We start from the raw sequence: 14,609 nt of genomic DNA, 5'->3' as shown, positions 1-14,609 counted from the left end.
AAAAAACTTAGTGCAACTCACTGGGCCTTGGTTTCCACATTGGTAAATTTAGGAGAGCGATACCAACTGCGCAGATATGATGAGGATTACCTAAGTGAATACATATGAAAAATACTTTGCAAGCTATTGAATACTTTATAAATGTTAGTCATAATTATTATCCTTAACCTTCTTTTTTTTTTCTTTTTTTGAGACAGAGTCTCACTGTGTCACTCTCGGTAGAGTGCCATGGCCTCATAGCTCACAGCAACCTCAAACTCTTGGGCTCAAATGATTCTCTTGCCTCAGCCTCCCAAGTAGCTGGGACTGCAGGTGCCTGCCACAGTGCCTGGCTATTTTTAGAGACAAGGACTCGCTCTTGCTCAACCTGTAAGCTCAAGCAATCCACCCACCTCAGCCTCCCAGCATGCTGGGATTACAGGCATGAGCCACTGCACCTGGCCTATGCTTCACCCTCTATCTGGATGTGCTGTCACAAAGAATAAGAAATGATTCATAAATGTGCATAAACAAATAAATGTTCATAAATGATCTCTTCTTTAGTTGGACAAAATACAGGGTGGCCATAAAATTGGAACTAGAGTGTCATATAAATAGATGAATTAAGTTTTACAGAAAGCCTTCATATTTAGGGACTTAAAGAATGCCATAGGAGTCTATGAGTACCACACTAGAAAAAAATTTTTTGCCCCTGGGGCCATGGTATTTCAATAGATCAAGATAGATCAGAAGACATGTGAGTCATATGTGCTTCCTGAGGCCCCAGGCTCAAAGCGAACATAAGTTAAATAGGCAATTAGCATGTTACTATCTGTGGCTGAATCATTCTCTAAATGGATTAAGACTGCTGTTCTGTCTGTAAACACTTGGTACTGCTGGTATGTTATGGGTGGTGTGTGTGTGTTTCCTGGAATCAGGAGACCTCATAACTCTTCCTCCCCTTCTCCCTCTGGAAATTGAATTTTTTTTTTTGAAATTAGATTTTTATATAATAAAAATGTGCCTTCAAGAAGAAAGGAAATTTCATATAAAATAGATGGATCAAGCTAAGTAAACAAAAGGAACAAATGCAGAGATGAATTACCATGGAGAAGAGGAAGAATGTCATGCGGATTAAGTTCTTTACCTGTGAATGTTTGACTGAAACATACAAATCTTCTGTTTGTGTTTCTGCAGGTGAAGAGGTCCGGAACCCCCAGAGAGCTATCCCCATTGGAATCGTGACTTCCTTGCTTGTTTGCTTCATGGCCTATTTTGGGGTCTCTGCGGCTTTGACACTTATGATGCCCTACTACCTCCTAGATGAAAAAAGCCCCCTGCCTGTGGCATTTGAATATGTCGGGTGGGGTCCTGCCAAATACGTAGTTGCTGCAGGCTCCCTCTGCGCCTTGTCCACGAGGTACTTTGTGCTGCCTTTGGGGCAAGGTGGTTGGGTCCTATGAGATATAGTCAGGGTCTAGAAAAAGTGTTCTGCTACGCCTTACAAATATCCTGACATCAGGAGCATGTTATGCCACTAAGTATTCCCTGAATTTGCTCAATTTGCTCAGAATTGCCATATGTACCGAATTTGATAAAAAAGAGAAAATAGAATAGCCATAAAAGAGTCTTAAGTGTTTATAGAAACTATCTCCTCCACATCAGTTAAGAGTCAGATTTTCAAGGTGTTACAGTGCCAGGGACATCCTGAGACTGTGTGTGCAGCGCTCACATTTTCTGCTCTCTCTGCACTTGACTCTGAGTTTGTGGAGTGGAAGCTGTGTGAGATGCTGAGACTTTTTCCTCTTAGCCCCAATCAAAGCGAACTTGGTCTAGAAATAGATATTATTCTTGACAGTGGAAATTCATGTATAATCTACATGAGAGGTGAAAGGTATTTGAATCTCAAAGTGTTGAGGTTTCTGGTAGCTGCTTGTTTTAATACAAGTTATAGCTCATTTCTCAGGTTTCCTGAGCTACTTGCTTCAAATTAACATAGGATCAGAAGTAAGACATTTCATTCCAGTGCTGTGCTGTGCCATAGGATAGAATATTCTTGCAAAGGGAAAATTAATCTATCTGCTTGGTCACTCATTTGTTAAAGGGAAAATAATTTTCTAGAAGTCTGAAATTAAAAAAAGAAATCTTTTGATACAATTTATTGACCTTTTTTTCTCTCAAAATTCCTTTTTTTTCAAGATATTATTAAGTAGCAGTTAGACCTTTAATGGGAATACCTTCAAATAATTTCCAAAGTCTGAACTGTGAAGACACCGCACCACCATGGCCTTGAGAGAGATTCATCTGTGGTCATGCTCAACTCAGCCTTATGAAAGAACAAAGGAAATGAGTTGGGTTTTGTTTTTTTTTTTTTGAGACAGAGTCTCACTATGTTGCCATTGGTAGAGTGCTGTGGGCATCATAGCTCACAGCATTCTCATATTCTTAGGCTTAAGCGATTCTCTTGCCTCAGCCTCCCAAGTAGCAGAAAATGGATTTTTAGAGAAAATGTTGTAGTAGTTTTCTCTTAAATCATTATTTTTCACAACTAAGTAATATATGGAATGGTAGCAGCCAGTAAGCCCAAGTAATTAAAAACATTGTAAGCAAAAACTATCTTACTAAACTTCACTGCCACTTTCGATTTATACTTCTGTGTCTTAAATTTACTATAAGTTAATCTTTTTTGCCTTTCTCTCCTTGATTAATATCATCCCAGTAATTGTTACCCATCTGATCAAAGATCAGGCTATATGAGAAAAAATATTGGTATTGGTACAGCAAATATAAAAAGCACGTAATTATTGAATAAAAAAGATCATCACTACTATGAAGTAAAATTACTTAATCTTATTTAATTATTTATCAATTTAGGAATCTCATTTTCTGAATTATTGCCATTAAAAATATCTTAATGAGATTGGTTTGCTTGGGTTTTTTATTTTTTTTTGTAAATTTTTAATTACTCAATTTTAATTCAGTACTGACTGTGGACACGCACAGATGACTTGCAGTCATGTTTTTATATCTCTGCAACAGAATCATGACTATCACAATGGTCTATTTAGCCAATATTTTAAAATGCCTGCTGATAGTACATTTAAAGAACAATAAGATTTCATCATCACAACTGTTGTGCTGAATTCTATGTAATCACTTTATTTCAGTTCTAGGATGTAATCGTGCATGAATGTCTTTGCCATACTGCATGTGTTTGCTTTTTATCCAGTCTCCTTGGATCCATTTTCCCAATGCCCCGTGTAATCTATGCTATGGCGGAGGATGGGTTGCTTTTCAAATGTCTAGCTCAAATCAATTCCAAAACGAAGACACCAATAATCGCTACTTTATCATCAGGTGCAGTGGCAGGTGAGAGAGAGTTGACTTTTATTAAGAAAAGGGGGATCTGTGTCATCGAGGATTATGGAAAAAACAGAAAGCTAGGCAGTTCTCTATTTTCATTGACATGAAGTACGGTAACGTTTTTGTGAAATGTTTCCTATTTTGAATTTGGTGGTTCTGCACTTCAGTGAGTCCCAGTCTTCACTTGTGTTTACCTTTCTAGAATAATACTTAAAAGAACTCACATGTGGATTATGAATTTTTCTGTTCTAGTCTTCTGGGCTCTATGTTTCCTTTACCTCGAATTCTGTTTGCCATGGCCCGGGATGGCTTACTGTTTAGATTTCTTGCCAGAGTGAGTAAGAGGCAGTCCCCAGTCGCTGCCACGATGACTGCAGGGGTCATTTCTGGTAAGCTTTATAAGCACAGGTTCCTTCAGCGTTGGACTGGGACATTTTATTTGCATGCATTGACGGATAAAGAGGGTCTGCATGCTGTGCATGTAAGTTAAAAAGAATCACTGATGAATTATTATGTGTGCCTTGGGATTAACATCTGGCAATTGTGGTGGTGGCGGCATCCTCAAGTTCTACTCTTAATTGACCATTTGGGGATTTTTTTACTGTTTTGTCATTTTAACCTTTTGAGCTTCTAACAGATGTGCAAAGCGTTATCATAGTTCTTCACTAAATATCATGGATTGCTTTTCCAATGAACTAGCACATCAAATTCTGTTATTGAGGAACAAAATTGTAATTAAAGAATTGCTTATTTAATTTTTGAAATGTTAATTTTAACGTAATGGTTCAATGTTTTCTTTTTTTGTCCGGGGCATAAATTGAATACTGCTAAAGCACTATATGGTTTTTGAAAAGCTAATGTTTACCTATTCTTAATTAAGTATAAGAAACGTTAAAGATAATTTACAGCTGGCCCTTTTAATCAGTGCCCTCAGTCTGGCCAGCATCCCTCCTTCTTGGGCCATCATGGTGCTTGAAGAGTTACTGGCAGCTAGATCTGAATCCCATTAGGAATCTATTTTTCCTTTCAACAGTTCTGGAACTTCAGATATGTCCAGAAGAAAGTCTGGATTGCCAACCATTTGGCATGTCATAATATCCACATAAAATGCCTCTGGGCCAGATTCTGATTCCATGCAGAAATTTTCAGAGATTCTGTAGAGCAAGAGTGTTGCCTTACAGATACTATTAGAAGAAGCCAAAGAAAGATTGAGCAAGCCTCCTAGGTAAAATGAGAAATAACCTTGACGTAGAAATTCAAGCCAAAATGATAATTTTGTTGAGGCTATGAATTATTGGGAAGTTAGGTTAGAGAAAGCTAATGTTTCATTATGTATAAAACAGAATTTTTTTCAGGTCAGAAAGTATTTATCTACGCAGTTTCACTTTGTTAATATTTTCTAATAAACCCAGCACTTTATTAGACAGAGGTTGGGAGGTCAAATCACTTATTTTCTCATACTTAGTTTCTGCCCCCTTAAAATGAAGATTTCCCTAGATCCCCTCAAGACCATTTTATTATTAAACAGTACATCATGATATTAAAGCTACTATAGTTTGTAAATGTTTCTTGCCAAAGGACCGCCTTATCTTGTTTAATCTATAAAAATATATTTTTTTCTAGTGAAAACTTGCCTCATAATACTCTGTATTCAGAATTTTGGAAAATTTATCCTTCTCCTTTGTTCAGGAAGAATTTAACTTGGCAGTATAATAAGATATTAAAATTAATAATTATAATAGACCACTTTTTTTTAAATGCTGTAAATTTTTTTTTTTTTGGTGGGGGCTGGGTTTGAACCCACCACCTCTGGCATATAGGGCTGGCACGCTGCTCCTTTGAGCCACAGGTGCCTCCCTATAAAAACATTTTTTTTTTTGGTAGTTTTGAACTCTTCTACTTCAACTTTGCTTATGTTTAACTTCAGTCAGAGAATGTCCATGAGTAATTCATTATTTTCTCGTCTCTTGGCTAACTTATTTAACTCTCCGAGGTTCTTACAAAACTTACTGAAATTTTAATAGTCTAACGCATAAGTATACTAGCGGTGAAGCGTTTTCAAAGTAAAGCATACAGTGTATTGAAAGAAACAAGGTGATACTGTAAAAGTTATAGAAGGCCTCTGCGGATGTTGGTTGAGGTAGATCTCTGGCCCTAGCTAATAGTTTTACCCTGTCTATAAGACGGGAATAATCCACTTAGGTTAGACTATGTGAAATTGCTGGGGAATTTGGTCCAAAAGAGTCAAGTACCAGCTATTTTCTGTGGCTGAAACTAATAACTCCCTGTCTCATAGCATCATGGCCTAAGATAAAATGAGATCATAGGGACCCAAAGCTTGTATGGAGATCTGGACCAGTACCACAGGAATGGAACGTGGTGTCTACTTAGGGCTAGGGTTAAATTTCGATGGGGAACACGATGTGGTAAAGTCAGGGTAATATTATGGCTAATTTGATGTTTCAAGGGAGAGAACAATAGCTAGATACAATTAAACTGTTCAACTATTTAAAGTCTAATTTGCTTCTTAACATGATTTTGATTTGGGGTGCAGGACCACAAGTCCATCTCTCAGATGTGGTCACGGTCTACCCGGAATGGGTGTATAAACAAAAATTATTTTATTATCCTTTTTCAAAATTAAGATAGTTCTGAGCTGTATATGATACAATTCATAATACATACGGAAATTTAAATGATTATATAACATCCCCCACAGAAGCTCTTTCTGTTGGAATGTTCTTAGCTAGCCCATGTTTCCTGGCAGTGTTTTTTTTCTGAAACAAAAAAGAATATTCTGTTACATAATATTTTCACTCGTTGACAGGCCAAATATTTTTTAAATAATCAAGTAGAATGTGCTTTGTACTAGAAAACTGAAGTTTTTTTAAAGTCTCACTAGCAGTTTGCATGACCCAAAAAACATCTTGCTGTGAGTCAGATGTTGTTCTATACTTGGCTTAACTTAGCCTTGGTACTAAAACCAGGTGTCTGTCCGTTGTCGACTTGAAAGCTATAACTATGTGCAGTTTCATCCTGGGCCATTCACTTGACCCTTCTTTCCTTTTCCCAATAGCTGTGATGGCATTTCTGTTTGACCTGAAGGCGCTAGTGGACATGATGTCCATTGGCACTCTGATGGCCTACTCCCTGGTGGCAGCCTGTGTTCTCATCCTCAGGTGAGTTGCCAGGTGGTTCTGCAGGAGGAAGGAAGGAAATGAGTGCTCACCCCTCTTGCTCTCAAGGAGCTGACAGTCTCACTGGGGTGAGAGGTCAGATCCATAAAAACGTCCACAGGAAGTGGAAGAAGCACGCTTGCTTCTTAGCAAGGAATCAAATAACAGTTTGATCATCAGTGACAAGTTGGCCTAGTCCTGTGACAGGTGGCAATTTCTCATATTGCATAAAGACACTTAAAAATTCCCGCCAAAACAACAATGACGGCTGCGACCAAAAAAATAGCCAGGCGTTGTGGCAGGCGCCTGTGGTCTCAGCTCCTTGGGAGGCTGAGGCAGGAGACTCGCTTGAGCCCAGGAGTTGGAGGTTGCTGTGAGCTGTGATGCCATGGCACTCTACCCGAGCTTGAGGCTCGGTCTCAAAAAAAAAGAAAAAAATTCCCTTTTTGTCCCAGTAATTCACTTGCAAGATTTTATGCTGAAGATTTAATCAGAGGCACACATAGATGTATGTGAAGGATATTTATAGAAAAGGTAATTTCCGGCTCAGCACCCTCACAGTGGTTACGGTGCCAAGGCTGGTGGGTTCCAACCTGGCCCAAGCCTGCTAAACAACAATGACAACTGACAAAAAATAGCCGGACATTGTGGCAGGTGCCTGTAGTCCCAGCTACTTGGGAGGCTGAGGCAAGAGATTCGCGTAAGCCCAAGAGTTTGATGTTGCTGCGAGCTGTGACACCACAGTACTCTACCAAGGGCAACATAGTGAGACTCTGCCTCAAAAAAAAAAAAAAAAAGGTAATTTACAATAGTGAAAAAAAGGAAACTAACCTGAGTATCAATAGGAAGGTGGTTGGATTAATGGAGGATCCGTGTATTCCTGGAGTCTTGTACAGCAAACAAACTACCTATATGGAGAAAAATAGATGAGTTTCAGAATACAAATCTACAGTACATAGAGCATCTAAAGTTATTTAAATGATTTATAGACTTGCATGAGGAAATCACACATCATTTTTTTATGTGAAGAAAAAATGTTACTTTCAAAAGTAAGCAAAGGCTGTTCAGAGGGGAAAAGGGCCACTCAGGGGAGCCAGGGGAGGAAGGAGAACAGGAGGGGAAGTTGGCTGTTTTCTTGACATGAGCTACAGAGGAAGAAAAGAAAATAGAAAATGTCAAGCATGGGGTGGGGAGGTGGCAGAGTGGCCGAGTGAATCTGTCCGTGTTAGACTAGGGGAGTCAAGAGGGGGCATTGAAGGGGATGAGGCCAGAGAGCCGAGTACTGCGGAGGCCTTGGGTGCAGAACTGAAGACTGCGGTGTTGTGCAGCCGAGTGGGGACTAGGCTCACTGCGCTGTTTTCATCAGCTGCGTTTTCCATGGACATAGGTCATTTCAGTGCCCGCATCCCGTGGTTGAAATTGCCTCACTTTAAAGTGTCACTTTCTTTTGCATCTGCTATATAACTAACTTGCAAACTGAGTAGCTGTAGCTACTTTGCAGAGAAGGTCAGGGACCTGACTGACGCTCTCAGGGGCTGGCACCCTGAGATGTACTTACTTACTGCTCCCCGTGGGACTCTGTCTGGTGTCCTGTTGAGGGTTTTAGGTTCTCCTTTCCTTTGGGCCAAGTGTCTGTTTGAGATTAAAAACATGGATATTTATTTATGGCTAGGTACCAGCCCAGCTTATCTTACAAGCAGCCCAAATATTCCCCTGAGAAGAAAGGCCTGGAAGAGTGTCCCAGCACTGCTTCGAAAAGCGACTCCCAGGTCACCATGCTGGAAGGGCAGAGGTCTGTCCTGCAAACCCTCGTCAGCCCCTCCCTTCTGCCGACACAGCAGTCATCTTCTCTCGTGAGCTTTCTGGTAGGACTCCTGGGTAAGTGCACCCCCCTGCACACCTTGTAACCACCCAGACATGAGCTGGCGGAGCTGGCATGGTGGGAGAGGGGGTCAGGGAGCCTCGTGTGGCCCTAGAGTGTGTAGCAACCAGCCCGATCCTGAAAGTTCCACCTGAAGAGTCACCAGCAGATGAGATCATCTTTATATTAGCAGCATAAATTGATCCATATCATATCTTGATAATTGAAGAAGAGAGGAAGAAATTCCCTGAGGCGAGAGCAGCAGGGGTGCCAGCTGGCAGGTCTCTGTAGCGGTCAGGGTGCTCTCTGTGGGTGCTTCAGGCCAGTACTCCTCCCGTAAGTGAAAAGGAACCCGACGGGATTGGGAGGCCATGGAGAAGTCCTTGTCTGCTCACCCACAGTTTCATCATCACTCTTGTTGTCAGCAGCATTTATTAAGCATCATCTGTGTGCCAGGCACCTTGCTGGGCAGTTGGAATGCTGAGAGAGCCCAGTTCTTGCTCTCACTGGGATTATAGGACAGGATTGTTGGTGACAAGCCAGGGAAGTACAGGTTTCTCCCAGAGCAAATAGGAGGGGCCCCTCATGGACATGATGGCCAGAGACAGGCTGAGGGGGAGGGGATGTCATTTCTCTGAAATGGGGAGAAAAGCTTCGGAGCATGCAACCTAGGTGACAGTATGTTTAAAACAACCAAAAATAGACAGATGTGCTGCTTCCCGTGTGCAGAAAAGGGAAGAAGCATCCTCTCCATCGTGTGATACGTCTGAGGACAGGTGGTGCACAGGCAGCACAGGCAGCAGAGCAGGACAGTGTCACAAGGAGAGAGTGAGAAGTAAACAGGCAGTTTCCTACATTGCTGAATCAGCCAGTTCATGGGGGAATTTCTTCTGTAGCAAATAAGGAGAAAGGTCATAGTGGGCAGTGCCTGTGGCTCAAACCAGTAGGGCACTGGCCCCATATGCCACAGGTGGCAGGTTCAAACCCAGCCCCAGCCAAAAACTAAAAAAAAAAAAAAAAAAAGAAGGTCATGGTGAAGAGTCTTTGCATTTGGCAAAGTAGATACATAAAGAACTCACTGTTTTCCCCAAGTGCGAGTGTGTGAGCTGAGCCGTCCACTGGACTTGTGCACCTGCTGATGTTGTTTTATTCGCTCGCCGCCTTCACAGCCTCTGTCATCCTGGGCCTGAGCATCCTGACCACTTATGGAGTTGGCGCCATCGCCCGGCTGGAAGCCTGGAGCCTCGCTCTTCTCGTGCTGCTCCTGGTCCTCTGTGTCGTCATCGTGCTCACCATCTGGAGGCAGCCCCAGAATCAGCAGAAAGTGGCCTTTATGGTGTGTGCAGTGAGGATGAGGGAGCTGGAGGATGCTGTTCACTTTCCTTGTATTTTAGTTGTGTGGGTTATTTCCAAAAGAAAAAATCATCTGACACGTTAACCAGTGAGTGAGGGTGTCAGGACTCTTCGGCAAGTTCCTTTTCATCAGGTCTTCTCCCTACATCGGGCATCTTACTGCATTTTCAAAAACTTGGGTGTGGGCTCGGCACCTGTGGCTCAAGCAGCGAAGGTGCCAGCCACATACCCCTGAGCTGGCAGATTCAAATCCAGCCCAGCCTGCCAAACAATGACGGCTTCAACCAAAAAATAGCCAGCTGTTGTGGCGGGCTCCTCTGGTCCCAGCTACTTGGGAGGCAGAGACAGGAGAATCGCTTGAGCCCAGGAGTTGGAGGTTGCTGTGAGCTGTGATGCCATGGCACTCTACCCAGGGGGACAGCTTGAAGCTCTATCTCAAAAACAAAAACAAAAAACTTGAGTGTGCTCCTATTACATACTATTACATATAATAATAGACAAATCTCTTGTTAAATAATCTGTTATAAGAGCAAAACAGTAAAATATACACGTTTTATTTTTAGAAATCCAGTATCCTCTTACAAGGACTTAGTCTCACCAAAAGTCTTTCCTCTGCAAGTTAAAATTATCCTGTCCCTTGTGAACCAAGAGCAGGTTTTGGCTAGAAGGGGGCTTCCTGGGATACTTGTGTATCCAGGCTTACAGAAGCATGCCGCGTTGCTGTCTGAACTAAACCGTAAACCCCCAAAGGAAACGAAACTCTAATACCAATACTATCTCGATAATGATGCAGGTATTAGCAGCTTTAATAAATCTCCTATTGCCTTAAGCTTCAGTAAATTAAATGCAATTCTCCTTTTCGAAATCTCTAGAAGCAGGGTTTTTATTCAGGTTGTCCTTTTTGTAGGACCATACAGTTACTGACAAAATGTGAGAGTGTGAATGTCAGGTTAATTACCACCAGGCTGACGTAGTCTGGGGAATATGCTCTCAAAACGTGAATATATCCGAAGGACTGTTTCCACCCTAGGTTCCCTTCCTGCCGTTTTTGCCAGCGTTCAGCATCCTGGTGAACATCTACCTGATGGTCCAGTTGAGTGTGGACACTTGGATCAGATTTAGCATTTGGATGGCACTTGGTAGGTCTTTTAATATTTCAGCTTTCTGGACTTTGCCCTCCCCACCCCCCATTTTAAATGCTGTGATAAGAGAAATCCAATTTCTCCCTCGTCCTTGCAATAAAGGCTTTTTCCGGTTTCTTCCTTTCCCAATTCCTAGAATATCTGATTGCTGCCTTGACACATGTTTTCAGATAACTTTTAGAATTCAAATCTCCTAAGAATCCTGTAAAACCATGTAGATTCTGTTTTCTCCGATTTATAGGCGAGAAAAATAAAGCCCAGAAAAAGACATTTCCTATCAACCCAAAACTCAGCCAGTTTTCTAAAATAAAAGCTAAAACACACAGGAGGCCTAGATGACACTAAAACATTGTCTCCCGATCTGTACACAGTCAGGATGTCTTGTTGACTTGCTTTTAACTCCATTCTTTGGCCTCTCCCCATGGCAGTGACACATGTGAGGCATGTCCCTGTCCCCTTTGTCAGCTCAGGGCATGCTTTCCAAACTGTCTGACCGTTTTCTCTGACACTCCACCACTTTTATTCAGGATGTGATTTGAGGCTTTCTCCCATTTATCATTTTTTTATAGTATTGAGTTTTGAGAACATAAAATGTAAACACTGTCTCGTTGACACATTCCATAAAGTTTGGATTATAAAAACGAAGAGGGCCCTTCTGCCAGGAAAACATTTATCAAGGAGGCCTTGTGTAGAGTATTTGTGTTTGCATTTTACTCTTCTGAAATAGCACAGGCAGAGAAAGTGAGTAAAGCCATTAAGTTCTACATGTGTTTGAAAATTCCCACATTAGGCTCGGTGCCCGTAGCACAGTGGTTATGGTGCCAGCCACATACACCGAGGCTGGTGGGTTTGAAACCAGCCTGGACCTGCTAAACAACAATGACAACTGCAGAAACAACAAAAAATAACCCGGGGGTGGTGCCTGTGGCTCAAAGGAGTAAGGCACCAGCCCCATATGCTGGAGGTGGCCAGCTCAAACCCAGCCCCGGCCAAAAACTGCAAAATAAAAATAAAAAAAATAACCTGGTGTTGTATCAGGCACCTGTAGTCCCAGCTACTTGGGAGGCTGAGGCAAGAGAATCACTTAAGCTTAAGAGTTTGAGGTTGCTGTGAGCTGTGATGCCACGGCACTCTACCGAGGGCGACAAAATAAGACTCTGTCTCAAAAAAAAAAAAATTCCCTCATTAAAACCATCATGTCCTGACACCCCTGGTGACATTGATCTTTTTTTCCCCTCCCCCAAAAGGTTTCCTGATTTACTTTGCTTACGGCATCAGACACAGCCTGGAGGGCAATCCAAGAGGTGAAGATGACGATGAACAAGCCTGTTCAGACAACACGAACGCGGCCTCGGAAGAAAAATCTGCCATTCAAGCAAATGACCAGCCCCATCCCCAGAGAAATCTCAGTCTGCCTTTCATATTCCACGAAAAGACAAGTGAATGCTAACACTTGCCGGAGCAGAGCTGGTCGCAGGTTTAACATACATATCCTACCCTGAGTAAACCATGAAGGATGTCGTTACCATGCCCGGTTGTCGCGGGTGCTAATACACAGTTCACCCTCATCTACACTCCCCAGATGGGGAGTCACGTGCCAGAAAACCCGAGCTCTTTCCTCAGTGACGCGCATCCCCCAACTGTGGCAGTGTGAGTGGGTGTGTGTGTGTGTGTGTGTGTTTGGGAACATAAATGTTAAAAGTTAGTTGGCATTTTACTATGACTATGTTACATTTTTTTCAGTGTTGTCATTAATCGGTGGCACATACTGCACAGACTGAAATAGAGGGAAAACACTGACTAGAGAAGTTTTGTTTGTTGCCTTGTCTGTAGTGGGGGAATAATGATGGCTTTTCCATATCAGGCTTCATCAGTGTCAAGTTAGAACAGGCTACAAATGCAGTTACCTAGGGCGGCGGCGTGGCCTCTTACTCGTCAGATAAATAGGACTTCACTTCTCCGACTGTGAAGGACGTGCCCCCTCAGCCCACCCAGGGACTACGATCTCCGTGGGACCCTTAAGACTGAAAAGGAAAGGTGAGCTCCATGACCAGAAAGCTCGCACGATAAGCCACGATGCGGGTGTGTTTGAAGGTCTCAGAATAGGACATAGACTTGGATAAGTAGACACCAAGTGGCCTTTTTTTAAAAAGTCATTTAAAATCAGCCGATAGGCTCTCCCAGATCACACAGTTGGTAGAATGACTCATACTTGTTCCCGTACTTAATAACTAAATCACAGGTTAGTTTTTTTTTTAACCTTATCAGGCAGAGTTCACTCCTTCGTTTCTATTTTTATTTTATCCTTTTTTGTTTGAGACTGAGTAGTATCTTTACACAAAAGAGGAAAAGGTTAAGGGAGATACAGAAAATTCCCTCATTCTGATGTATATTAAAGTGATATTCAGATAATACGGGACATTTGGCCCAATTTAAGGGACCCAGATCTAATTTGCCCTGGTCCTTTTCTTTTTTTTTTTTTTTTTTTTGAGACAGAGCCTCAAGCTGTCCCCCTGGGTAGAGTGCCGTGGCATTACAGCTCACAGCAACCTCCAACTCCTGGGCTCAAGCGAGTCTCCTGCCTCCACCTCCCAAGTAGCTGGGACCACAGGCGCCCGCCACAACGCCCGGCTATTTTTTGGTTGCAGCCGTCATTGTTGTTTGGCGGGTCCGGGCTGGGGATTTGAACCCGCCACCTTAGGTGTATGTGGCTGGCGCCTTAGCCGGTTGAGCTATAGGCGCCGAGCCTGCCCTGGTCCTTTTCTTGTGGAAACATTTAGGGGTGTTTTTGCCTCCTCCCTGCCCCCTATAAATTGTTTAGCACTTTTTATTCCCTTTAACTTTTAAATGTCCTCATTCTGTGATAACCCAGCAATGATTGGGAAATCAAATGTTTTTTGGTTAAAAACATGATTATTTAAAACTTCGAGGTAAAAAATTAGCATGCAGCTTTAATTCAATTTGGTTAAACCCAGCAATTTTTGTATATGAGTAAATTTTTAGTTGTAAGATTTCTGATTGCTATGTTTCACCTTTTGGGGCTCTCCATTAGTGGACTATTTATCTACAGTGTGTTTTACTTCTCATGAATTATTTTTGGCACAAATAATTAAATAGTTCATTAGATAAGGCCAGAGGCTACACACCGGTAGGTGGGTGACATTCCCGGGATACCGTGCTGAAGGTTACCAAGCATGCCAATTGACCTGTAATCCCAAGGCAAGGACACCACTGTTTGCTCTGTTCTTCCAAGATGTCAGTTATTTTCTTGATGCCATTAACACATTAATTGCCATGAAAATTACAATTAACTTACAGTAACTTTGAGCCCAGGACCTTATGAAGCATATATAACTCACGTGTCTCTCTTGACCTAATAAAACATTGTGGCCCCAAGGGAGAAAAAAATTTCCTTCTGGTGTGGCAGTCAGTGTGTTAAAAAGCAAATGTGGTTTTGAATCCTCAAGAGTTTCTTGTGATTAAATGTCACATAGACAGGCAGAAAGGCTGGGTTTCTGGCGGCTCGTGTTGTGGCATCCCTGACTCAGAACTCATTACTGACATTCCACAATTGCCAGGGTGCACATGGTAAAATCTGAAGCCCAGAGTTCTCTTTTAAGCTGCATGTTTTACTGAAGAGAAGGAGTTGGCTAATCAAGGGGTAAAATATTTTGTTAAGGCCGTAGACGTGATCATGAATTCTTGCTGTTGTTGGGGGTCACTGAGAACCCTTTT

The 14,609-nt window shown here is 42.1% G+C and overlaps 1 protein-coding gene across 2 annotated transcripts in view; it reads left to right on the top strand.

Annotated features, from left to right (window-relative positions):
- SLC7A2 (solute carrier family 7 member 2) overlaps positions 1-13,334 on the top strand; it is a 56,395-nt gene extending 43,061 nt beyond the window's left edge. For both annotated transcript variants that reach the window (XM_003797647.3, XM_023517775.1), the window contains exons 6-12: positions 1,177-1,399; positions 3,595-3,731; positions 6,419-6,521; positions 8,191-8,396; positions 9,549-9,715; positions 10,763-10,871; positions 12,122-13,334. In XM_003797647.3, coding sequence (XP_003797695.1) covers positions 1,177-1,399; positions 3,595-3,731; positions 6,419-6,521; positions 8,191-8,396; positions 9,549-9,715; positions 10,763-10,871; positions 12,122-12,324 — 1,148 coding nt within the window. In that variant the 3' untranslated portion in view covers positions 12,325-13,334. The remainder of the gene's footprint in view (positions 1-1,176; positions 1,400-3,594; positions 3,732-6,418; positions 6,522-8,190; positions 8,397-9,548; positions 9,716-10,762; positions 10,872-12,121) is intronic.
- Positions 13,335-14,609: the final 1,275 nt, after the last annotated feature.

This window comes from Otolemur garnettii, unplaced genomic scaffold (genome assembly GCF_000181295.1).
Source record: "Otolemur garnettii isolate 467f Iridium unplaced genomic scaffold, OtoGar3 scaffold00121, whole genome shotgun sequence".
NCBI classification, from domain to species: domain Eukaryota; kingdom Metazoa; phylum Chordata; class Mammalia; order Primates; family Galagidae; genus Otolemur; species Otolemur garnettii.
Note: the sequence above shows the minus strand (reverse complement) of the source record. Positions and strands in the feature narration are given on the sequence as shown.